General features: G+C 42.4%; 1 protein-coding gene across 1 annotated transcript in view; it reads right to left on the bottom strand.

Annotated features, from left to right (window-relative positions):
- STAC (SH3 and cysteine rich domain) overlaps window positions 1-26,125 on the bottom strand; it is a 1,207,284-nt gene that overhangs the window by 343,937 nt on the left and 837,222 nt on the right. Inside the window, exon 5 of the mRNA XM_069613195.1 lies at window positions 21,648-21,763. Within this exon, the coding sequence (XP_069469296.1) occupies window positions 21,648-21,763 (116 nt within the window). The remainder of the gene's footprint in view (window positions 1-21,647; window positions 21,764-26,125) is intronic.

Raw genomic sequence — 26,125 nt, 5'->3', positions numbered from 1 at the left:
TCACCTCCCTCTCCTCATGCTCTGTCTCACCATTCTCTGTTTCGCCCTGCTTAACCACTGTCTCTCCATCCCCAACCATCATCTCCTCTTCATTAACTACCATTTTCCCCTCCTCGAGCATTGTATCCCCCACCTCTTGTTTAATGTTAAAACTCCATCTGCATCTCCTCCTCTGGATTTGTCTGCCCCTGCTGGCTGATATCCCCAACCTATGATGCTGAGCAGGAGTAGCACAACTCCCAATATCCCTCTACTCCCCAAAGATAAAAGCACAAGTTGCCTAATGTCCAATACACATATGTGCCTAATTTGAAAAACACAAAACAAGTAACTAAAACCAACACCGATATTCTCACAAGACTCAAAATATGAAAAAGTGTTCCTGAAACACATAAACAGTAGGGAAGATGACTGGACCAAGCACTGGAAGATGTCAGGTTCACACTCAAAGATGTCTCTAGAAACACAAGAAAGGAAATGTGTTAAGAAACCTTCTTTTGATGTGGCACAAAGGGAAAAAAGGAAAGTAAAAGAGATTTTTGGGGGATTTCTGTTACATTTATTTAAAAAGTGTGTAAGTGGAAACGGAAAGATTCAAGGGGGAGCTTAAAAATTAAGAAACACAAAACCACACACCACAAAAAAGTACCAAACTCCTCCAAAAAAGGACCAAACTCTGCTGAACTTCCCAGTAGCCTCCATATATCCTCTTAAACCACCAATCTGTGCACCTGTCATGACCACAATGTGACAGCCAAATGCTACACACAAAGGAAGCAATCTTGGCTTTTTACAGGCCCTCAACCCCATTTTAGAATGAGTCATGGTCTGCAATTTCATTAATCAAACTTCCATCTGAAGTCCTGGCCCTTTTTATTGGACGACGGGTCTCGAAACCCATCTGACATGAAAATACAACAGGGTAGGTTGAACCTGCACAGAAAATCCTTCCCAAGTGAACACCCCCACTCCAGAGTTTAGTCTTTGATACATGACATGCAGTTCATGTGTAGGTGGAGTGTCTTCCAAGAATGTTATCACACAACATGTATCACTCATATATTCTCAGGAGACTTTATCAATTTCATATTTCAGCAGGTTCTAGCTGTGATAACTTGCTGAGGTGCATATTCATGTCTTACTTGCCTTCTTGCACACTTCCAAAATGTAACCATTTTAAGAGTTGCTTCAGAAAACACACCATCTGCCCCATAAATATCAATATGGCAAATTCACACATTTGATGTTTAAGCAGTCTCAATAGTCTATTTAGTGTTCTAACTGTCACCAGACATCCTCTTGAAAGTGCTAGATTTTTGGCTTTTATTTATTTAGCCCAGTTCAGCTAATACGAACAATGGATTATGTTGTGTGAGGCATGTTTTCACAAGTTACCACCATTCTAATACATGTTTTTCTTTTTCTTTTATCCATGACAGAAGGATAACACATAAGGGGAGCTTATAGCTGGCAGTGGTTTGCATGCTGTGAATTACAACTACACATATACAAGAACAGGTAGAATGTTATTCATTGGATTTCTCCCTTTTTCAATATATTATATTATATTATAATATATTATACAGCACCCTGATGCCTAAGGGTGTTGTGCGCGCATAACAAATAAAATAAATTAAAAAAAATACATATTATAACAGTATTAGAACTATGTGTTATTCTAAGCCTACAATAGGATATTTTTTTTTAAATTTAGGCCATGACATTGATTCTGGATTAACTCAATGGCCACTGCAGATAATTGTGCAGCTTCTAGTTTGCAGTATATATGACATTTGTTTCAGAATAAAATGGTAGACTGTGAATCAGCAACTGATTATGATAGTAACCTTCTCTCACAATTGAAGTGAATCTCCCACAGCACATACACACTCTTTCAACAGATGGGCACTACTGCTTTAGGTCCAAGAACAGTGACTCTACATTGCCCTGTTGCTTCCTTTCCACTTGCCATGTCAACTACAGGAAGATAGGATGGTACTGGAGTAGTTGTCTCTCCAGCACAACCATCATTGCTGTGGGGTTCAACTCCCCCAACTGATGGTCATTGGGTAATACAAGCAGCATGTGGTTCCATGTTACATCAGCCACTCTCTCATTGACTACCAAAATATTTCCACATCCACAAATCTACAGCCACTTTCAACAACAATCTACTGGGGTTAAGAGCTTGTTGAGATTGAGTAGACTCTCTGGAAGTTTTCTAGCTCTATAAAAGGCCTAGTTTGCGGTCGCTTTCCTGTTGGGGGTTTTGTTTGTCTGTAAGAGTAGGAGTGTACATTGCAGGGTCGTAACTTATATTTTGTGGGAGTTGTTGTGAACTTTGATAGCATTTAGTGGTCTTTTTGTGTGAGTGTATTCATTGTTAGTGTGACCAAATGTTGTGTTTTTTCAGAAAATGTACATAGAAGACTGATTTTTTTCTTGTAAAAGCTAGGAACAAATAGTTTGCAGTTCTGAATTCTCCATTTTACAAGCTTTCAAGAACAGTTTGAGTGGAAACAAAAAAAGACATTTTTCATAAGGTCATCATCAGTTTTGTGAGAGGTAGGCGATGTGTCCCCTTTTTTTAATAGGACATGCTTGGATGGAATGGAAGAGGAGGGTAGGAAAGCTCAATCGGAACACAAAAAGGCATACATTTCTGAAAAGTAGACAACATTCAAAGTTCAGGAAGGGGTCATTTGCGCAGGTCAAGCAACAACTATGCAACAAAAATTCCCATAGTTTGGGGAAAAATTGGAAAAGTGACACAACAAAAAGTATGTGTTGGACATGTTTGCACTTGTAAGGTAATGGCTTCTGTGAAAATTGAGAAAGGAAATGCACCGTTACATTCCCCCGACTCTAGTTAGTAAATCACTCATTTTTCGTAATGTTTCACAAAATAAACAATACCACAAGCCAAAACTGAGCCATTGTAGCTTTAGAAAATAATGGAAATGAATGTGGTGAAGAATGGCAAGCATCCATTTTTTGAAAGAGCACAGGCAGACCTTTTGAAGGATAGGTGACTTGCACAGGTTACAACACCTTACAGTTCCTAAAGCAGTTGGGTTGTGTGAGAAAGTGCAGTTGGAAAATGTTATAAAAAAAACCAAGCGAAAACAACACATTTTCTACCTTCTCACATTTGCACTGGTGTCCCAATATAATTGGTGCCTCACGTGTGTCTCCAAAGAGGTCTGACTGGCGTGAATATCCCCACATTCTATTAGCCACAAGGCATGGCAAAGTCCAAAATGTATGGAAAAACCTACATTTTTAGACATTTGCTACCAAGAAACCACTGACACGCGCCGACAACAACACATGTCCTACCTTCCCATGTTTCCACAGGTGTCACAATGAAAACAGTACCTCACATGTGTCAGTGCACCTACCTGGGCACAAAGGGAAAAGGTTAAACCACTGGTACACCAAACACCCTTGGGAAGACTGGACTTGGCTTTGTGGACAACACACAGATTTGGGCCTGGGGTGTCGCAGCCACCAAGGAAAACAGGGAACCCCATGCCTTTCTGAAAAGAAGACACTTGTGGGAATCCAGAGAGGTCTGACTTGCGTGAATCGCCCTAGATTTTATTACCCACAAGGCCTTGCAAATACATTTTTTTATTGATATTGATAGAGACCCGCTTCCTTTTTGACACAAGGATGTTATATACAGTGGCAGCTGGATGATTTGCTCAGGCACACAGCTCCAATGTAAGCCAGGCTGCATTCTGTTCACTGTCTTCATGCTCTAGTTTAAGGTTGGCAGATATGAAGCCTCTCAGTAGTCCTTAGTCGGCATAACTGCAATCCTTCAATCCAAAATTCCTCTTTAGTTAAGTGAATGAGATCCATGATCCGTTCTCCAAGAGGTCTTTGATATATCTGATTCCACTTAGGTACCAGGATGCCCAGAATAGCACCTTCCCGTGTCTGGTTATGGATGGATTCAGCCAAAGCTCCAGGCCATCTGGGGCTGCAACCTCCCGCTTTGGCACATGGATGCCTATGGGCTTTGGCGCGTTATAAATATACTAACATAACATAACAGAGCTTCAGGATGGCTGGGGTGCTGCCCCTGGCCTTGGGCACCTTGTGGGGTGAACATCCCCAAGCCCAGCGGTGGTCCCAGGGAGTCCCAGCAAGGACCACGTCCCTCCCTGGAATAAATATCAGTAAGACAGCGCAGCCAGAGCTCCAGTCCTTCCAGGGGTGCTGCCCCTGTCCTTGGGCACCTGCCTCCAATGTGGGTTGACCACCCTCAAGCCCAGCGGTATTCCCAGGGAGCCCCAGCAAGGTCCTTATCCCTACCCTGAGGGGAAAGCTGTAATGCAGCCCAGCTAGTGCTCCAGGACGGCTGGGGCTGCTCCATCTGCCTTTGGATGCCTGTCTCCCATATGGGTTGACCATCCCCAAGTCCGGCGGTGGTCCCAGGAAGCCCTGGCAGGATCACCATCTCTCCCTGGAGGGAAAAGCTGTAAGCGGCAGGGCAAGAGCTCCAGGATGGCCAGGGGTGCTGCCCCTGGTCTTGGGCATCTGTCTCCAATGTGGGTCATCTGTCCACAAGTCCAGCTTCTGTCCCAGGTAGCCCCGGCAGGGACCCCCCTCCCTGGAAGGAAAAGCTGTAACACAGCCCAGCCAGAGCTCCAGGATTGCCAATGGTAATGTCCCCGTCCTTGGGTGCCTGTCTCCTATTTGGGTTGACTGTCCCCAAGTCCAGCGGCAGTCTCACAGAGCTCTGGCAGGGTCACCATCCCTTCCTGGAGGTAAAAGTTGTAACGCAGTGCAGCCAGAGCTCCAGGACAGTCAGGGGTGATGTCCCCAGTGTTGGGCACCTGTCTGCAATGTGGGTCAACCGTCCACAAGCCCAGTGGCGGTCATGGGACATCCCAAGATGGCCAAAGATCCAGGACGGTCAGGTGTGCTTACGCCAGGCTCGGGAGCCTTTCCCCCATATGGGTCGATCATCCCAAATCCCAGCGGGGGTCCCAGGGACCCCCCAACAGGACCCCCATCCCTCCCTTGAGGGAAAAGCTCTAAATCAGCCTGGTCAGAGTTCCAGGATGGCCGGGGCAACTGTGATGGGAAACAGGCAAAACAGTCCCCCTTGGGTGTCTGCATTGCACATGGGTCGACTATCCAACAGCCCAGCAGTGGCCCCCCGGGAGGCCCTGCAGGGTCCCATCCCTTCCGGAGGGAAAAGCTCTAACGTGGCCTGGCCAGAGATCTAGCAGCAGTCCCAGGGAGACTTGACAGGGTCACCATTCTCCCCGGTGGGAAAAGCAGTAACGTTGCATGGCAAGAGCTCCAGGATGGCTGGAAGTGATGTTCCCAGCTTTGGGCACCAAATGTGGTTCGACCGTCCACAAGCCCAGCGCCGGTCATGGGACATCCCGGCAGGGTTCCTACCCCTCCCGGGAGGGAAAGGCTGTGACACTGCATGGCCAGAGCTCCAGGACGGTTGGGGGTGCTGTTGCCAGGCCTGCCTTGGGGGTGCTGTTGCCAGGCTTGCCTTGAGTTGACAGTCCCAAAGTCCAGCGTTGGTCCCAGTGAGCCCCAGCCGGATCCCCATCCCTCCCCGGAGGGAAAATCTGTAACGCAGCCCAACCAGAGCTCTGAGAAGGTTAGGAGAGCTTCCCTCGGCCTTGGGCGTCTGCCTCGCGCATGGGTTGACCACTCCACAGCCCAGGTAACCCCTGCAGGGTTCCCATCCCTCCCCAGAGGGAAAGCTCTAATGTGGCCTGGCCAGAGATCCAGGACGGCTGGGGGTATTGGGACAGGCAACAGGACAAACAGTATCCCAAACCCAACATCCCTTTCCTGGTGGTTTAGTGCTCCTTACTGCTTCCCTGGGTTGGCAAAATGGGCCCAGATCCTCAATGTTGCTACAGGCATAGGGCCAGCCCCCTGATGGGTGTACAACAACACTAATCTACCCCCAAAGAAGGCAAAACAACATTATGCCATCATGTTGGCATTTTTGTGGGGTGGGGTGGTGGGCGGATTGGCCTGAGGGATGGCGAGTCCACCCCCAAGATCATATTGCTGGTGGCATGGTTGTCTTTGCTGCTTTGCAGGGTGGCAAAACGGGGCCAGAACCCCAATGTGGCCCCCGCCAAGGAAGCAGCAAGGGCCTACCCATCCTTGGGTGAAATCCTTAGGGGGCTGGCCCACAGGCATGGGGCCAGTCCCCTGATTCCCCCAAGTGTTCCACTGTGTGTGGAGTGTAATGTTGTTTTGCCTTCCTTGGGGGCAAATCGGTGCAGAATTGCACCAATTTTCCCCCAAAGAAGGAAAAAACAACATCATGCCATCTGGTTGGCATTTTCTAGGGGTGGGGAGCTGATTGGCATGCCTTCCCCAGCCCAAGATCATATCCCTGGTGTCCTAGTGGTTGTTGCTGCTTCCCTGGAGTGGCAGATTGGGGTCAGACCCTAAAATGTGCCCCCCCATTTCCAGGGGGAACTGGCCCACAGACACACAGTCAGCCCCCTAATGCCCCCACGTGTGGCTTTTCGGCACATATCTCTTGTTTGCCTTCCTTAAGGTAAAACAGGTGCAACACAGCAGCCACCTGCCCCCAAAGAAGGCAGAACATAGTGCCCTATTTTTAATTCTTTTGTGGGTGGGGATGGGGGGCTGTTTGGTTTGTGGGGTCCCCCACCCCCAAAATCAGTTCTGTGGTGGTCCAGTGATGATTGCTGGTGGAGGATCGAATGATCCTCCACCAGCAATCTCCTTGAGTGGGGAATTGTTGGAAAGGGGAGAGTCTCCCCTTGCCAACGAGTCCTCACTCAAGTAATTTGGGCTACAAATGCCGAGCAGCACACAAAAGCGTGGCTGCTATATTTACATGCAGATGCCTTTCACTTCAGCAAGTAGATATCACTTCCTGATGATGTTGGTGCATGTAGTGTGCGCCAACATCATCAGGTCTGACCCCCGACCCCCATGCACAGAAGGGGAAGTCTTCCCCTTCACAGCCTGGGGGTTGGAAGCATTGGTGCTGCTCCAGGGGAGTGGAAGGGGGCGATCCACCCTTCTGACAGGTAAGTACTGTGGACGATGAGATATTTCGTCCTCCGCATTAGTAATGCACTGCGGAGGATGAGATAGCTCGTTCTCCGCAGTTATGTGGTTAAAGTATAGTGAGATTTGACTGCATATAGAAAATATAACATTTCTGCAGACATAGTGGAATAGTTAGCACATTATTAGTCATAGAAAGAGAATAGAGTAGGTTAGTTTACTAGTATGAATTACATCCTGTTGTCATTGTACTTGAAGCTGATGTGGATGACTTTTATATAAATCCAAACATGCTGTTTTTTTTGCTCTGTGCACTGTGAAAAATATGGAATGCTTCCCAACACCGGCAGGGCAGTATTTTGAAAATAATAGTTACATCGGATCCTGTGTCTTTCACAGGTGCAGTCTGATACTGGATTTTCAGTATGGTGAACACTTCCACATCTTCAGGATTGTTTGTTAACTTGCAACATGTGAATGCCAGATATATTATGAAGTAAATGGGCAGGTGAAAGGAAGCTAGCCATCCGAATGCCATTCGCAAAATAATCCCAATATATAAATACAGTCTCCTCACTCTACACATTGCTCAGTGAAAGCCAATTGTGAAGTGAAGTGGGAGAGGTAATCATCCTTGTATGAGAAAATCACAAAAGCATTCTCCTACATTAGGTGAGTGAAGCAATACTCTGTGTGCTCTAAATTGATAACACTGCTTACCTTACCCAAACCTGCCAAACTCACATGCAATTCATAATCACCTACATTCAATTACATACACAAGCTAGAGACCCACAACCTCACACTTACATTGGGGGCAAATACATATGCCATAATGTTATTTTTATACATGATGCTTCTCTGGTACCACTACTTGCTTTCGATATGGCAGAAAATAAATGCTGTTGAATTTGTTAATGATTGACCAAAGTTGTTTTGTATGATGCTAACCGAAAAGACCTTCGGCCTCATTACGAGGCTGGCGATAGCCGTGCATGTAATACAGGCACGGCTGCCACCGGTATTTATTTTTTTTGGTGCCCAGGAATGGGCAATTACTGGGTCATTACGGCCTCAATGGGACTGGGGAAGCCAAATGCACCGGCACCGTTATGGTGCCGGTGCATCCAACATGCTCTGCTCATGGGTGCCGGTATGGCTGCCAGGCGGCCGCAATGGCACCCGTGAGAACTCTTAGTTGGTGTGCAGTCAAAATATCGAAAAAAAAGGTCGAAAGACAAAAATGTCGAAAAATAAATGTAAAAAAAAAAAGTCAAATTCCTCTTTTTTTAATAATATATTTATTTTGGGGTCCGGGAATAAAAAAAAAATGGGTAAAACAAATTTTTTTTTTCAAAAGGGGGTTTTCGAAAAAAAACGTCATAAAAAAAAATTAGACTTTTTTTGTTCAACCTTTTTTTTGAACATTTTGACTTTCGACCTTTTTGTTTTCAAATATATCACTATAAACCCTCTTAGTTTGCCGGTCCGGGAACTACAGTACCGGCATGCTTACCAGTACGGCAGTACCCGGACCAGCAATCTTTTAATGAGGCCCAAGGTATACTGGCTGATATGCACCATTGTGGTCACAGAATTAGGTGCTGGTTAAAAGTTGGCTTTGCATTATTTAGGATTACAATTGTTAGAAACAATTTTAATCGTTTTATTTTGTCACTGAATGATAGATTGTCACAGGCAGCGCCAGTTTCTTAGGGTAAATAACCCCATTTAATGTATAGCTGATGTTTGACTTTATTATGTCTAAATAATTGTGAGTTTTGATCCCAAACAGTTTGTTTCTTGTCCAGGAATTGCGGGATGGACTGCATATTGGTGAGCATTAGATCTGGGATGTCTGCTTAGAGAAAAGAAAGTAATATGAAAATGATTGTTTATTCCATATATAGTCCGCATTGTCCTCATATATATAAAAGCCATTGCTTGATTAAATATGTTTCTCACATAATATTTTTAGCTTACAACAATCACTTGATAGCTACCTGGAAGTTTCCAATTTGTAGCACCTGCTCAAGTGAAAACGAATTTCTTTTTTCTAAAGCTTATCCCCAGGACCCGTGACTTGTAAAGTTGGCAAAATATGAATTTCACTCATAAACACTTTCACCTACTAGTAGTACCACGGAACTCATAAACATATTTGGGTATAATTCCCATTTCTGGAATTAATTTGGTGCATTCACAATTATGTGATTTGCTTGCCAAATCTAAATTAGCTTGCTCATGGGCTTGTATTCTAATATTTCTTGTTAATGTCGATTTAGATATGTAGTCTAATGGAGCTTACAAATTAAATCGTAAACATGTATCCCAAACCCTGTATTTAACCATTAGCTTCAAGAGCAAAGTATTTGTATCACAGGTGTAAATTGTAGTTAAGCTGCTACCTACATTAAACTATGGCTTTTGGCAGCTTCCAACGTATTAACTAATGTAGTTTCCATGTAATAAAGTTGGTGCAAAAAAGGCTGTTTTACAAACAATTGTGGCAAAAAGGCTGTGATGTGGTCCCCACAACCCATGTAATGAATGCGGGGGACACCCCTGCAGCCCCTGAACCCATTATACTGCACAAGGGGAGGAGGGGACACGCCCGCTCCTCTTGTGTGGTATAATAGAAAAATGTTTACCGGGTCACACCACAGACTTTTTTGCCACTATTTTTTCAAAAAACTGCCATTTTTCGACAACCATATTACAGGTTACCCTAATTTCATTGTGCACTGTAATAATAAATATTTAATGGATATTAAGTTGAATTCTACACTGATATATTCTACAAAACAAGCTTTCGTGAAGGCCAAAAAGTATGTTTATTTATTTATTGCATCATATAGTTTGAATACATTTAAACCTTAGCAAATTTTCAACAATATACATAACAACAATACAGCAATCCATAAAACAATCCATGAAACACCACAATTTATGAAATCTTTAGCAAATACAAAATAATTAAACATCTGCATCAATAACATTCATTGGAACCATTAAGTTAAAATACCACTAGATGCATAGCTGCCAAAACATGATAAAGTGCAATCAGCGTGGACTGGGAGCACTAATCATTATACAACCTTTCCCACAAAATCTCCCAAGGTGAGATATTAAGATCTTGTACAAACTTATAAAAATACTTTAGGCGCAACAAACTTTACAATCCACTAAGACATGTTTTAGCGTCTCCGGAATTTCCGTACAAAGTCTACATTTCGAGGAAGTTATTTCAGGATCTTTCCATTAAAATTGGTTAGCCCCAGTAGGTAGATAGTTAAAACAAATGTGTAAGATAGTCCAGGCATATTATTAAGTAGGTTACCTAACAATATATGGACAGGAGCACCCAAAACCCGGTTGCCATTAATTGGTTGCCCATAACTACTGTAAGAGCTCACTTTGTCCAGTGTATTGGACCAATCATGCTTCCACAATAGTTTCTTGGAAAAAAATAGCAGGATTGTTACACTCCAACTGTGTTAACCCCATCTTCATACTATGTATCACATACAGCTGATGCAAGTGCTTCTTAATTTTTACATTACCAATCTTCCACTTTTCATACAATGTATTTTTCAGAGGGTTCTTCAATTTACTATATTTCTGATTCCTTTTCCAGTGGATTTCGGTATTTAAAGAGATAATCCCCAGTTCATGTCTTATCCTCACCACAGGGATGGAACAAGGTCATTTGAGGGCACCTCTCCACAAAATTCCCTCAATTAAATCAAAATCGAAATTGCTTAGTACATGATACATTTCTAAGATATAGCTAAGAGCCGGGATAGGTTTAGACTCATAACATATTATCACAGGTTTGAGGGAAAATATACCAAATTTATTTTGAAAATGTTTCAATATGATAATAGCAGTTTGGTTATATTATACAGAAACTCTATTATACCACCCTTCTACATCATTATGTAAGTTTCAAATCCAAGTTTTTTTTACTTGGTAACCTCCTCCAAACAATCTCCATTAAGCTTCCAGTATAATGTTTGACATTTTTTGCCTGCTTTAAACACCAATATCTTTGATTTTGCTGTATTGATCTTACATTCATTTAATTTCGAATATTGCTAAAAGGCCATTAGAAGACTGTTTATTCCAACCTTGGAACAGTCAAACAACACAATATCGTCTGCACAAGCAATACTTGGGGTTCTAGAATGATACAACACTGGAGGTACAAAAGCTGCATCTGATACTACCACACCCAAATCAGACAAATGAAGATTGAACAAATAAGGTGTGCTCACACAACCCTGTTTTAATCTCACTGGTTATATTTCCCAACTGATTCAATCTAACACTCAACATAGTGTTATTATGTAGTGCCACCAATATATTTAATAGAGGAGCTGGTACACTCCATTTATGAAGTTTGTGCCAAAACAAATTGTGATTGAACCTGTCAAAAGCTAAAGACAGGTCAGCACTAATCACATACACCACATGGGTGAGCTTCTGCCATGTAAGATGTTGTACATGATTCACAATGAGCCCAGCAATTCGACTACACACATTGGGCCTCATTCCGAGTACGGCGCTAACCAATGGCGCTATTAACGCCTTGGTTGACGCCGTACCCGGATCGGCAGCGCCTTGGTGGATGGCGGAATCACCGTCCCATTCCAAGGTTGGCGGGGCGGTGATTCCCCATTCACCAAGGCTCTTCCCCATTCCCAAATGAGCCCCCATAGGGCTCAATGGGAATGGGGAAGATGCAAATAACGGTGACCGTTCATTACGGTCACCGTTATTGGCTTGCAGGCCCCTTTGTGCCCTCGACTTTAACACCTGCTCAAAGCAGGCGTTAAGGGCGAGGGCACAGAGGGAACTCGGAGTATGGCGGTAAGGGAATACCGCCACCGGTCTCGTTACCGGTGGCCGCTATCCCTTACCGCCATACTCGGAATGAGGCCCATTCTCTGTTAAGACCACTTGACAAGGATTTAAAATTCTGCACGACTCGGCCCATGCCTTAAGGTATTTTAATTATAGTAAAGAATATTGTTATGAATCGGTATAAAGTATGGCAAATGGCCTATAATTGCTGGGTTCAGTTTTATTACCTTTTAAATATCAGCACAATATTGGACCTCACCTAAGTGTGAGGTACTTTACTCGCCCAGAGTATTTCCTTGAACAGTTTACTTAAGGTGATTAACCAGAAATGTAAGCCTGATTTCATCACTAAATTACAATGATTATTAGGTCCAAGCGCTCTAGAGCCAATACAGTTCTTGATCAATAACATTACATTATCAATATCGAAAATCAAGTTCCATGCGATACTGTTCAGAATACAAGGATTCAAACTGGGAGGAGCCCTATATAGTTTATCAAAATATATCACTGACTCACATTCTACTATGGGATTTCCCTGCACTAACTATTGGAAGTGATTCCCAGAGTTCATCAATTTCCAGTAGTTAGTATCCAACCCTTAGAAGCATTGCTTCTCCCGGCATCTGATGTGTGACGTGCCGCCTAGCGTTTAACTTATTCTTGTTGTGAGCTGACTCTCATGGTGAATAAGCGCTGCTTTATATAATCCACCCTCCCTTGATTTTACAATCTTGCACATATCATTCACTGAGACCTGCTTTATTTCCTGAATCTCTGTATTATAGGCACCCGACCTACGATGAGTTCTATGCTCAGTAAAAGGGGCATAAACAAGGGAGTTTGGGATATTTGAAGCAAACAGTTTAAGAACAAGTTTTTGCACCTTATTTCCCACTCGGTAAACCCAGAACTGTTTTTTCACCCTACTCATTAAGATATTCACCGTCCTAACGTTCCTTCCCCTGCTTACAGTGACTAATGGAATTTGACTGACCCTTGTTCGAACTAAAGGGTAGTTAAACTCCACTAATAGAATCTGATGATCACCTGGATTCCCTGGACATATCTTAAATTGACCGTACAATTGAAATAAATGTTCTGTTATCATCATCAAATCAATCCAGGAGGACTGCAGACCATGAGACCATGTGTTAAAACCTTTCTCATCCCCACTAAAATTACCATTCAGTGGCATCAAGTTCCGTTTTTCTAGAAACGCTGGATTGGATAGAGTTTGTACCAAAGCAGGATTGTATGGTTGAGTGGCTGGCCACATTATACCCACATGTCATTCAAAACCCTGAATCCCTCCACCCCAATTCTTATCATAAAAAGATAAAAAGTTAACATTAAAATCACCTGCTATGACAACAAAAATGTTTCTGTAACACTGATACCACTGCAATAAAACCCTGCCAATATTGCTAGCAGGGGATACAATGCTAGTTCATTGTAGTTACAATACACATTTATAACTAAACTTTGTTTCTTTTGGGAGCGTATGTGAATACTCACAATTAATAAACAAGGGGGGAGAGATAATAAAATCTGTACTCTCCAGGCCCAACTCGAATTTTTGCGGCATCCAAGATGCAACATCTAGGTTGGCCCATGTTCCCTTTTAGTGACTTTTGCTGGCAGATAACATACCCACCCAATGAAACAGTGCCCGTCAGAAAGGTTTCCTGTAATAAACTAATTTCTCCACCCACCGCAACTCAACAATAGGATTACGGCTTTGTGTGAGGTGCAGAAACTCTTGTGAATGCCATAAAATGATGTGAAAAACCAGGCTACCTACTGCCAGGTTGTGAGTTCGCTACAGCGAAAGCCCCCTTTATACAAGCCAGTCTTCACTCTTAAAGGGAGCACTAACCACTTCTTCTGACATTATTACTTTTCTGATTGAGCGTTCCCCTTTAGGGTAAGCCAAACAGTGTTTTCAAGTGTGTGTTATCAATTATGCACCACTCCCAAAGCTTCAGATTTCTAACCCTTATATGCCATAATTGGTAGTAGCTTCATTTGAGAAGTTTTTACCAGCTATTAAAGTGTATCGCTACAGTGCACAGTGGAAAAACTCTTATAGCAGTGATATGTTGCTCCATTGATTGTAGAACCTTAGAATGTTGGTGATTCCAATTCAGTTTGTAATCCATTGTTACTCCAAGAGGGGCATAAGTAGGTACTACATTTACTTGTAAATGGTTCTTGTTTATTATCCAGGAGTTCCTAATGCTCTTTTTTCAATATTTGTCCAACTATTAAATGTCCTAATATTGTTTTTTATTGAAGTGAATTATTAATCTTGATTGTACCGCATATTTGTGCAATAAGCCTAGTTGTTTCTATAGTGTTTCAGGAGTATAACCTAGAAAAACAGATCATATGCATATCCTAACCGCTTGATGCTGACTGTGCCGAGTTTAGGTGGCTAAATCTCTTTCAAGCTAGTCCTCATTGTTAAATCTGCAAGATAAAAGTTGGGGGATTTAGAAAAATCCCTGTTATATGCCTGTGCATGTGTTGAGAAACCTACTTAGGTACCCCTTTTGGCTTAAATGTATCTCTTCAACGGTATTAGGGAGGAGTGCATTGTCATTTTTAGTAGCCCCTAGGGGATAACATGTTCAACTAGTTTATTCCATACCTTATTGCAGCAAACCATATCGAATGCTGAACTGAAGTCAACAAAGGCTACACACACTGCTCGATTAAACAAGTTCCTAGCTTGTTCTATAATGGTGACTAAGGTCATAACATTTGTTAACTTGGAAAATCCCTTCCAAAATCCTGTTTGATTAAAAGGTAGAATGCTGTCTATCCAATAATGTAATTCATTTATTAAGATCCTATCAAATACTTTAGCCAGAGCACCCATGCATTGCCAATGTTCTCCAGTTTTTGGGGTTAGATCTACTCCCACGTTTATATTTTGCTACAATTATGCTGTGCCTCCAGCTAACCAGTAGCTATCCATATTCACTGATATACAAGAAAGTGTTATGTAGTTCAACTCCCCACATCCTCGGCTGTGCCCTTAATAAAGCAAAGGAATTCCAAAGCTGCTTTTCACATTTTTCAATGTACTCAGGATGGTAATGATTTCGTTCAAACTGGTTGTATATCACCCTTTAGCTTCATGGACTTGCCTTAGGTCAAAAACATCACCATGTATTACCCCAAGAGTAGATTATATACGTAGCTCCCAAAATTCTCTAGATGCCGCAACCATGCTCTTATTATTTGTTATTGAGTCATTTATTGTAGACTAGAACTTATGGCAATCTTCTCTTTTTACTATTGTTAAAAGTGTCTGGCACCTTTTAATAGTTTTGTTTTTTAAATGGTCTTTTAGCCATTTCCTATATTTTAGTTTTCTATGTTTAAATCCTGGAATTCGCGGTGAAATTTTCTTATCAGACTTCCAGATATTTCTTAAGACGCTCACGAGCTCTGACTTGGATTTAGTAGTTTCACCATCAAATTGATGTATATGTAGTTTATCCATATAGTTTCCATTACTATTGCTATTGTTCCAAATGCAGAAGAGGTCATTAAGATAGCTACAAAACAGCAATAGTTTTCTATAAAGAAAAGCAAAGGCTATGTGTTGTTTCATCCTCTTTTGGTATACTCTGCCATCTAATCTCTTCCCACGTATTGTGATTTCGTGGATACACATGTTCTGGTCCAGTTATGGAGATTTGTAATAAGTTAGGACTTTATCTTATACATTTTTCCTCAATTCCATTTTAGTAAACTTCTCGTCATGTTGGTGCCTGTATATCCAATAATATCCCTCCTAAATTCCTGTTGTTCCTCCCCCTGCCAACTGGCCAGCAAAGGAAACTCATCACTCTCTTCTTGTGGTAGAATGGTAAAATCATGAACAAATTCAATAATAGTACCACGGCTAAATAGGTAACCTACTACCAAGGCAGAAAAAGTAGTTATCCTGGTGTACTGTCCTGGTGCATCACCACTACATCTACCTTTTAGTATTCAATGACCTTACATAGTTGAAAAGTAGTACTATACTAACCTTTTTTTGTCCATTTTTAATCGGTTTTGGTGGCACTGCTAGACATTCCATGGATCATCGAGTATATCAAGGATTTATGTGATTACTGCGCATCGGAAATACCGAACCCGAAGATGTCAACATTTTTGTTCTTCTTCTTGCACAATTATGTGTGGGGGAGACTCCCCACATCACCCCCATATTTCCCTCACATAATGTATTACCCTACCCCACCCCCTCCACATATAATTGATGTGAAATTTGCAATAAAACATTGGTATTTTCGGATTCAGTATTTGTGTATGCGCAGTAATGGGGGTGATATCTCTGTAATTGCTGTGCTGAATTTAACTTCTTCTAGTATATCTACAATCAGTATATCCCTGACTAAATAGTTAGCAATTGCAGTGTTTCCTAAAACAGTTCTAGCAGAGTACAGCGATTATGATTCAAATCCATAGTATTACAAAACAAGCTATGAATCCTAATAGCACAGCTGCAGCCAATTCTCGCTGGCGTCTCTACACGAGCTACCTACAGATCTATTAGGTACTTATCAGTAAACAATGTTAAGCACAAACTGATAGTCAATAGGTTCTGCCTGCATAACTCTTTTTTTTCTTTTTCATTGATTTGTATTGTAGTTTCAAGTCAGTCGGTATTAACCCTATTGGCCCCTGGTTATCCTTATTTCCAGAAAATAATGTATCTTTTCTTTCCAAGCGAAATACATCCTGTTGATCTTCTTCCAATTCTGTACCCACTTCTAGGTCTAGAACCTGGCTGTCTGTGATACCAGTGCAGTTGACTATATCCTGATAGTGTTGTATATCATTGTTTGATTTTTGGTTCCTTTTAGACTCTTTTTTCTTCTTCCTACAGGGTCTTGTTTTGGAAGAGTCTTACAGTTCATATGCTCCTTCCTTATTCTTGATCAATCTTGTCTTGTTAGAGTTAATTATGCCCTTGACCATACCTTTTCTTTTCTTCGTCTTCGTGTTCTTTTTGCCAATTTTTTGTTTAGTATGGCAAGCAGTCGTAAAGCTTATTGCAGGATTTCCAATTAAGATTCCATAAAAATATATAGTTTAATCAAACACATCAATATGCAAAATGACTGACTATAAAAACAGTGGCAAAACCCCACAGATTAGGAAAGTACACAGATAATGTAGAACATGGATATGAAGGCACTATGGCTACTGTACCTGGGGGGAAGAGCAAAAAATTGTAACAATGTCACATTAAAAGGATATGTCCTTAGAAAAAGTGCAAAAGCATGGTTTAGCAGTCAATAGGGTGCCAACAGTGGACAGGGAAGCTTGTGCCAGTCAAAAGTACCTTATTATTCCTTGGTGCAGCTGGTTTCAAATGCGTGAGTTGTGGTGATTGTGTTGAGTTGTTGTCGAGTCTGGTTCAATGTTATGCTCTGTAGGATTCAATGCAGCATCAGAAAAGAGTTGTTCAAAGAGTTCATCAGGTCAGGTGTAATGGTCAAATTGTTTTTGGATGTTGGGTACCGCTGGGTCAAGTCACCAAAAGGCACTATGCTTCCAGCGAGCTGAGTTGAGGTTTGGGTCGGGTCCTTGCGCTACTGTCAGTTTGAGGTGCTGTTAAAAAATGCAGCAGTTCAGAGATTCCTGCAGCGTTGAGGTCCTATTTGAGCTGAGTGGCAGCGAGTGTGGTTGGCCAATGTGAAGCAAACTGGTTCAATGCAGCAAGACAGCCATTCAATGTTTGAGAAGAGTGCCAAACTCAGCACTGCTGATCTGCCTGGTTCGAGTGCATTGAACATGGTTGACTTGGACTAGAGGAGAGTTCAAAGCAGTGGAGCAAAATAATCCAGCTGCTTTGGCATCTCTGGTGCTGTGAGCCCCAAAGGGGGGGCAATGGGAGAGGATTATTCATTTTCTTATTTATTTTCAGTATTAGTGCACCAGGCCGAGAGTGCAAGTCTTAGTCCAGCAGCAGGTCACCCCCATTCTTCACAATGAGTGGGAAGGGAGCCAAGCTTGTCTCTGCCTAGGAAAATCTGTCTTCACCTCTGGCCAATGGCTTTGTAAATTATTGCTCTCGCATCAGTGTCCAAATGAATTATTCCGTCCTTAAGATCCCAAGATGAATAAAGGAAGGAGTGGGAGACCCCTTACTTATAAAGGCAAAAGGCCACCAGGGTTTGAGTAAAAGCAAGCCTGCTTTAAGTGGTCCAGGCAAGAGATTTGTGCCTTCTGCATCACACCAAAAGTGCTTTTCTCTTCAGGAATTAGAGGAGACAGGTAGGAAAGCAGCCCAGAGAAAATCATCTGAGGAACCTTCGTTCAGTCTTTTTTGCTTATCTAACTGTTCTAACCCTGCCTCCCAAGCCTGCAGCTACAATGGGCCCTTTTATATGCAAAACCCTGGAGTGAGGCTGGACATTTTGTTTTGGGTGTGCTCTTTAAAGCATGTCTCTGAGGCAAACTCCTACGTTTTCTTGGTCTTGCAAGGTGTTAGCCAATCATCAAAAAGACACAGCTTTCTTGCCTATTGTCCTGCTGGCTGCGCAGAGTAAGGCAGTCAGGCTAGACTCCAAATAACCTGGCCTGAGATTACAGGGTTGACATGTGCATGATACAAATCTGATGTGTCTTTAATTGTATGACATATCAGTCACCAGAACAAAACTCAGGTATGGTTTATTATTGGAGATTACCCTGAATTATTAGAGATTACCCTGACACCAGACTGATAGTTCTTTATAAATATTATGGTATCAGATTAAATGTGCACATTTAAAGGCAACCACTGTCTGCAGTGACTTTGCTGTCACATCAGCTGTCAAACAGGGCACCTGCGACCTCAGGAGACTGATGCAGCAGGGCACAAGTGTGCCTTATGCATTTGGGATGGAGCTTTCTGAAAGGGTGATCAGTTTAGTAGACCACCTCTTCTGAGATGGATTACCGGCATCATTTCATTATTAATAAAAATCCAAAAAGCCACTTCTACACCCTTGCCAGATGGCAATCCGTCACAGAGGTGTTCATTGTCTCCAGAGTATCAGGTTTTATTGTAGTTTGGTCTGTACCTTTTAACTATGCAACCACTTCAACTACAGTTACTGCTGTTGTTTAAGTTACTGTACGAGTGTATGGTGAGTCTGCTGGTCCTGTCCATCTGGTCTGGTCAAGGCATAATTATTTAATGGGTGACTTATGCTGTGCACTGCCGTTGTGTTTCTCCTTTCCTATGCTGAAAACCTAATTAAATAAGAGTCATGAAAATTGACAGCATATGCATCAATGTTAATTTTTTAAAAAATCTGTTCATTGGTGAAAAGCAAAGTTTTTATAAACTGTCGCTGTTCTTACACCTTAGCTAAACTGCAACATCTTACTTTTCTACTGCAAACCTAGCAAAGAGCTGTTTTTCGACCTGTACTGGTTTTGCCCTGTAGCATGGGAAACTTTGCATGCTTTTTTTGAGCCAGTTGCAGCGGTATGAGAAACATTGCTCCGTTTTTTTTGGATTGGTGCTAGATTCGCCCAGCGATATGAGAAACTTCATGCCGCTCTTCTCGATTCATGTAAGTTTCGCGCATAGGCACGAGAAAATTGGTGCCACTCTTTTCAAATCGTGGTGGGTTTCTCAAAGTGGCGCGAGAAATTTCAAGCAGCTCTTTTCGATAACCCTGGGTGACGAATCGGCAGATTGGGGTGAAGCGGATCGAAATCTGACAGATTTCGCTTCTCAGCTGGCAGAATGGAGTCTAACAATTTCACCCAGCCCTACATATTTCAAGTTTCGATATTTAAGCAGTAATACTGCCTAACTGAATTGCAGTTATTGCATGCATTAATGGTAGTTCCCTGCAGTACATTGAGTTTTTTCAATGTTGGCTATTCACTATTTTGGAGTCGCCTTGAGCTCCATCAGGGAAGTCGTGTAAAAGTGCATTGGTTATTACTGCTTTTGTTATTGCCACCATTGTTTGTGGCGGTAATACCGGCACTTGAAACATGCCGGATTGTAACATCTATGGTTTGCAAAACCCAAAATTGTGCAGAGCACTAAAATAGACAGCATTATGACATAGAGCCCGTTTTACCTTTTCCCCACAAGTCGAAATGAGGCCCAAAATGAATACCTCAAGATATTATTCCCATTTGTACTTGAATGGAAACCCATTGTGGAATCCTTGCTAATATATAAGTAAAGCAAAGCAAACCACTGGAGACTACCACTCATCGACACTCTCCTGGTCCATGACCATATCTGTCATGATTTGTAAACCACTTCTCAAACACCAAAGCAATGCAAAAAGGAAACCCCGAAAATGACAAACCCTACTCCCTCCACCTCATTCCATCTTTCCCCGCACAATACTAACTCTTCACCACTGAAATATTGCAACCTTTACACTTCACTTGCCCCTATCAGACGACCCACCAGGTCTAGCATATTGAGCACACTCGTACCAGTGTTCCTTATTTCAACAATCAATTACATTAAATTAAAATCAATCTCAATCATTTAAACTGTACATGCATCATTTACCTTGACATCCGGGGTGGTCGCCTTTATAGCTAACTTGCACCTGTATGCACCCCTCACCAAAGAACAGTAATGGGTACTTCCGACCTGAACACATCAAAACTCCAGTTTTCCTCATCTACCTTTCTGCTATGATCTAACTTCCTCCAACCCCTCTTTTTAGTTATAGGGCCATGCACAGCGAGATAAGCACTGGCATAAGGGAACTATAGAAGACCACGTTCAAAGTAGCAATTGGAGAGAGAGACTCCAGGTGAATTCAAGCAAAGCCATAATATCTTCAGAATGTTTAAGAATACTGAGGAGGCTTTAGAAATTGAAGCCCTATTTTGAACACAATTAAATCTACAGACGTATTTGACTTCTGAGTTTAAATAAAGTATTTGCGAGGACTCGCCAATAAACTGACTCTTGAACCACAGAACGTATATCCTGAAACTGCCACCAACTAGAATTTCTGTCAGCGTTAACAAGGTGACTCACGGCTCCCTGATTCTAGGAACACAGCAGTACATTCCAGCTGTAGAAAGATAGTCTCCAAAACGTTTAAATGTGTTGCTAACATCATCTATATGACATTTGTCAACAATATATCACTGGAGGTACCAATGTTTTTTAAGTGATGGCAAACTGCAGGACATCCACGGGCTTTACTTATGAGAAATTGAACACAATGGGCCTGCTTTACAAAATCATTTTTGAATGGGAAATCCCCATTGGAAAATGCTTTGCAAATCAGGCCCAATGTATTGGCACACAATGTGGTTTGTCTAGGTGGGAGATCACATGCCTTTCATGGACCTCGTTTGCTTATGCAATGTATGACATCTGTTACAATTCAATTTACAAGTAACTAGAAATTGTGATTTATTCGTAGCTCTGCACTGCACCCTTCAAGTGATGTCTCAGTTCTTGCCACAAACATTTGTGCCCTAAAATGTGTGGGTATCTTTTAATTTTAGCACTTCAAATTAACATAATTATCCACAATTAGGGGAAAATGACTTGCACCACACTAGAAATTTACATTTTTAAAACAAACAAACAAGGGAAATAAGTATTTTTTTAATAAGTGGAAACTGACAAAACTGTAAAAATCTGATACCGTAAACCAGATTGACTGCGATGCATGACGCCTCACTCAGCAGAGGGAATTAAATGAGTGAAATGGAATCATTACCGAATTACGATTTGGTGAGTCAGACCCACTTCCAGAGCTCCCCTTCTTATTTTTCTGTGCCAAGGACGTCCCAAAGCGTAGCGTTTCGTAGACTGGGTCCACTTTGTTACCACAGGCTGCGGAGAGAGGGGATGCAAAGATGAGCATGCAGGCACCAATGTTCCATCTTTTCTTCCTTAAACACCACATTCCACATTAAACAATCGTCGGGAAATATAAGCATTTTTCTTTCATGCATGCTTACAACACACAAGTACATTTTGTTTTACCATCCCACAAAGCTATTTTGTACATGCGCATACCCACAGACAAAATAGGCGGTGAACATACTTTTTACAAGATGGTATCACCACTAGTTCTGGTTAGGTTGTGGTTCCAATAAAGGTTACTTTTCAGAGGTATGTAACTTAGACATTTATGGACGAACGTGCATGAGACTTTCCCACCAAATAGTTCATCCAACTCTGATTTCTTCAGGGAGTTCTGCCAAGCATAGGACAAGTACTCATTAGGCTTAATACATCAATTAGCCATTCAAATTCCAATGGGGAATTGTTCCTCTCACATAGTGCAAAAGCAGTGCTAGAGAGATTTAACAGACTTGGATTAGTAGTTGGTACCCATGCCAATTTAGAAACTTCACTTGGTCTAGTCAAAAACCATGCAGCATTTAAAAAGAAAGTAATGAACTGTGGAGCTATAATTAAAGAAACAAAAGCCTTTGACAGTTCTGTTTGACCTCTGTTTTTTAAATGTTTTAATTTGTGATTTGGTTTATACACCTTACATAATACATTGCATCAAACTACACTCATTAAATTAGCACTATATAAAAATAAGAAGAGATAATATAATACATAAATACTGTACATCTCCTGCTTCGTCACTCTTAATTAAAACCTTCATAATTACATTCTCCAATTGGCCATTAACCTCAGAATTATAAAGTGCAAATGCCAGCCATAAACTTCTATTTTATTACAAATAATCGAATTTGAATACATTATGGTGAAGAGATTTGTATTTGTAACAACTCACAAAGTTTGATCAAAAACTTGTAAGGTGCAAGTAGCAAGGCAACATTCCTCCCTTCCATTAGACAGAGCCATAATGATTCTCCTGCATGTTCATAATTATAGTACACAAATGTTTTGAAGTAGAATTTTTAATAATACCAGTTTCCCCACAATGTAAAACGAGGTGTTTAAGAGTTTCAAAAGCATCTCGATTTTTACAAAGTCTGCAATATCTAGCTTCTCTACTTAGACCTAATCTTGGCCCTTCACATTCCAAAGTGGGTAACAGGTTGACCTTATACCTAATGTACACATTACAAATTCTGCTACAAGGAAACCTGTAGATGTATTCTGAAAGGTTATTTCTCCTTCTTATACTTTTAGAATATTCAGTGTACAGCAGATATTGACCCAGCTGATCAACAGTCACTCTCCAGTCTGAGTCATATAATTTCATTCTTGTTCTGTTTGAGTCGGCAATTAACTCATGCTTATCCAAACCTATCATTTTTAGTAGTTTACAAATTTCTTCTTCAAAGGTATTCAGAGAGTCACTAGATTGTTCTCTTAACCACTGAAGTGCAGGACTGGGCGGGGCTTACTATGATTACTTATGGGAATTCAAGATGAACATACACGCCCTTAACACTGAAGGGGTTAAAGCAGTGCTTAATTTGTGAGGGTGGTTGCCGGTGCCCAACACCGGCACTCTTTTTTGGGGACCAGAACATGGCTGGGGCACGTGCAATTACTTTGTTTGTTCAGTTTCCAAAGTTCCAAGATCAAAAATCATTCCGAGTCTGCTCTGCGGCTCTGCTTGCAGCTGCAGGCCATGGCTGGCTGCTGGGCCTGGGAGTATAGAAACAAACAGCCAATGGAAACCAACATTCTGTTGTTACAATGCAGTATTTGATACATTCTGTATAATAACACAGAATGTACAGTTTTCATTGGCTGTTCATCTGAGTCTCCAGCCAGTGAAATGACATGATGACGTGTGGGGGGTGGATCACGTGGGTCTGTTGTTGTTGCCGAGGCAGGCCACCTTCACCTCATGAGGCACACTTGCTTTGTTAAGGCGTGGCGTGACTCGTGAGGAAGGAAAGCCTGCGCCTGCACATGTGGTCCCGTGCACGGCCTACCTGCAGGCAGCTTAAGAAGGCCTGGCTGGCTGGCTTAGTGTGCGGTGTAAATTCAACTCAACTCAGTAACGTAACAGTAAGTACTAAGCCCCCCCCCCACCCCGCCCAACTTTGACTGCGGCCGGCCGGTGTGGCACGTTGTGGTGACTGGCGCGTGCAGGAGGCAGGCAGCTGTTTGCCTGCTCCACTCGGTGTGTGCCCGCGGCCGCCGCAGGCTCAGGATTTGACCCGAGCTGGCAGGCAGGCCGCGGGGCAATGCGAGCGGAGCGGTGTTATGCCTGCTGCTCTTAGCATAGTCCTAGCAGCGGGATGGTACGGCAGCTGGGTGTGTGCGAATGTTTTCTGGGCTTGCCGATGGGCCTGCCCTGCTCAAAAGGTGGCTCGGCAGGCAGGTGCGACGAAGGGTTAAACATTAGTTACGCCCTGGGTGATGGTGAGGGGGCCGCGGGTGTTATTTGGATAACCCGTGACATCTGCTTTCCGGGGGAATTAATTAGGCTAGCTCGTTAGCCGCGTTAATTTAAAGCCATGTTGTGAATTGGCCGTACATGGGCAGTTGGGCATGGCTGGTGCAGCCGCGCGTTACATTTGATTATTTATGTTACTGTAAAGTTGATGGCTAGTTGCGCATGGGACATCAATAGCTCAACGTGTAGAGAATCAGTCTATCAGAAACCCCATGCAGGGTTCGAGCTACCTATCATCAGGCATGTTGCATTTGGCCTCCGGGACGCACGCCTTTTCAGTGTTCTGAAAATGTTTTATAAAAAGTGCGCCTGTGGGTTTAGCCCCTCTGCCCCCACATATGTATCTTGACAATTATCTGTCAGTTAAGCTCAGCTGCACATTTTCTCCATGCTGCAGCAGCCATTGCAGGAATAAACTTGGAATCAAATTATTTTTCTTTTTTTTTTTTTGCAGGCCGATCACCATAATGGCTACTAGTGGCCATGAACAAGACAGGCGTTTTTAATTAACCTCTCTAGCAAAAGGAAACAAATAATGTTGTGGGACTGCAGTCTAGCATTGCAAAGTAATTAATATTAATGCATTATATATCCGTCACCTCGATTAAGGTCATATGGGAAATGGGCGCCATAACCGTAGTTTCTTTCGAATTCAATCGTGCATGGGGTTTGTTATTACAATCACTTTAGTAACGGCCGGGACACTATAAGTTACGATGTTTTATTCGGATGGCTTTGCGCCTGCTCCCATTTTTCATTCAGTGTTCAAGATCCCTTCTTTGGTAGGATTACACGCGCAGGGCAGAAAGGCATGTAGAGTTTGTTCCCCATAGGCGTCACTATGTCTTGGTGTGTTTTATTCACGCTTGTTTTCCCCAGCTGGTGTGGGTGCCTAAGTGGGGGTGGGGAGCACGCCAGCATAGCACTATGTGGATGGACACCAAGCCGCACTCGTTTTAAGACCATTTAGCCACATGGATTACGCCAGGGGGTTTATTGCCAGAAACTGGAATGAGAGGTGAGAGGGGTTTATGTGCTGCAATGCAATACATGCATGGATTGTGATTTGCTTCGCTCTTTGTTCCATCCAATGCGGTGCACAGGAACAACAATTTTATTTGGCACGAGTTTTTGTGCTTAAGAGGCTTCGGCTGGTAAAATAGCTCAGTGAGTTGAGCGCCCGCTGTGCCAATAGGGACGTGCCCTGTCTGTCACAGGTCCAAACAGGAATTGCTTTACGGGGTGGCAACAGCGTGTGTGTGTAACGAATTTAGTTTTAAGAGGTGGTTTTTATCACGGTCCGTTCTACCGACACTGCGAGGGAGGTATATAAAGGGTTCAATCAGCCAGAAACCTCCTATTTATTGTCTCGGTCTGCTTAGTGAGAGAGGGCGCAGTCTGAAGGGGGACGGCAGTAGGGCTCCATGCCTGCAAGTTAGGTGGCTACCCTACCGTTCACGTCATTATGCAAGCAAATATATACAAACAATAATATCACTATATGGCCATTCTGTGTTATTATACTCTTGTCAGGTGCCACAAATTCGACCAGGCCATTATTAAACATGGTGATGGTATATATCAGTGGTTCAGACGTTCATCTTGGTATGTGGCTTTCTTTTTAATGTGTGGTGGATGTGAGCCGGCATCAATGACGCATTAATATTTTTAGAAAAAATGAAAATGAAGCAGTTGAACATGTCACCCAGTGCAATTCATCCCCACCATCCACAATATTGCCCTGTGCACAGTGCAGTTTAGCACCAGTGCAGAAGAATAGCCAAAAAATGAAATGCAGCACTGCATTCTTCATTTGTGAGTTTGTGACACTGGTGCAGTTGCCCTAATTTGGC

Source organism: Ambystoma mexicanum, chromosome 5p, assembly GCF_040938575.1.
Source record: "Ambystoma mexicanum isolate Mex_15411 chromosome 5p, UKY_AmexF1_1, whole genome shotgun sequence".
NCBI classification, from domain to species: domain Eukaryota; kingdom Metazoa; phylum Chordata; class Amphibia; order Caudata; family Ambystomatidae; genus Ambystoma; species Ambystoma mexicanum.
Note: the sequence above shows the minus strand (reverse complement) of the source record. Positions and strands in the feature narration are given on the sequence as shown.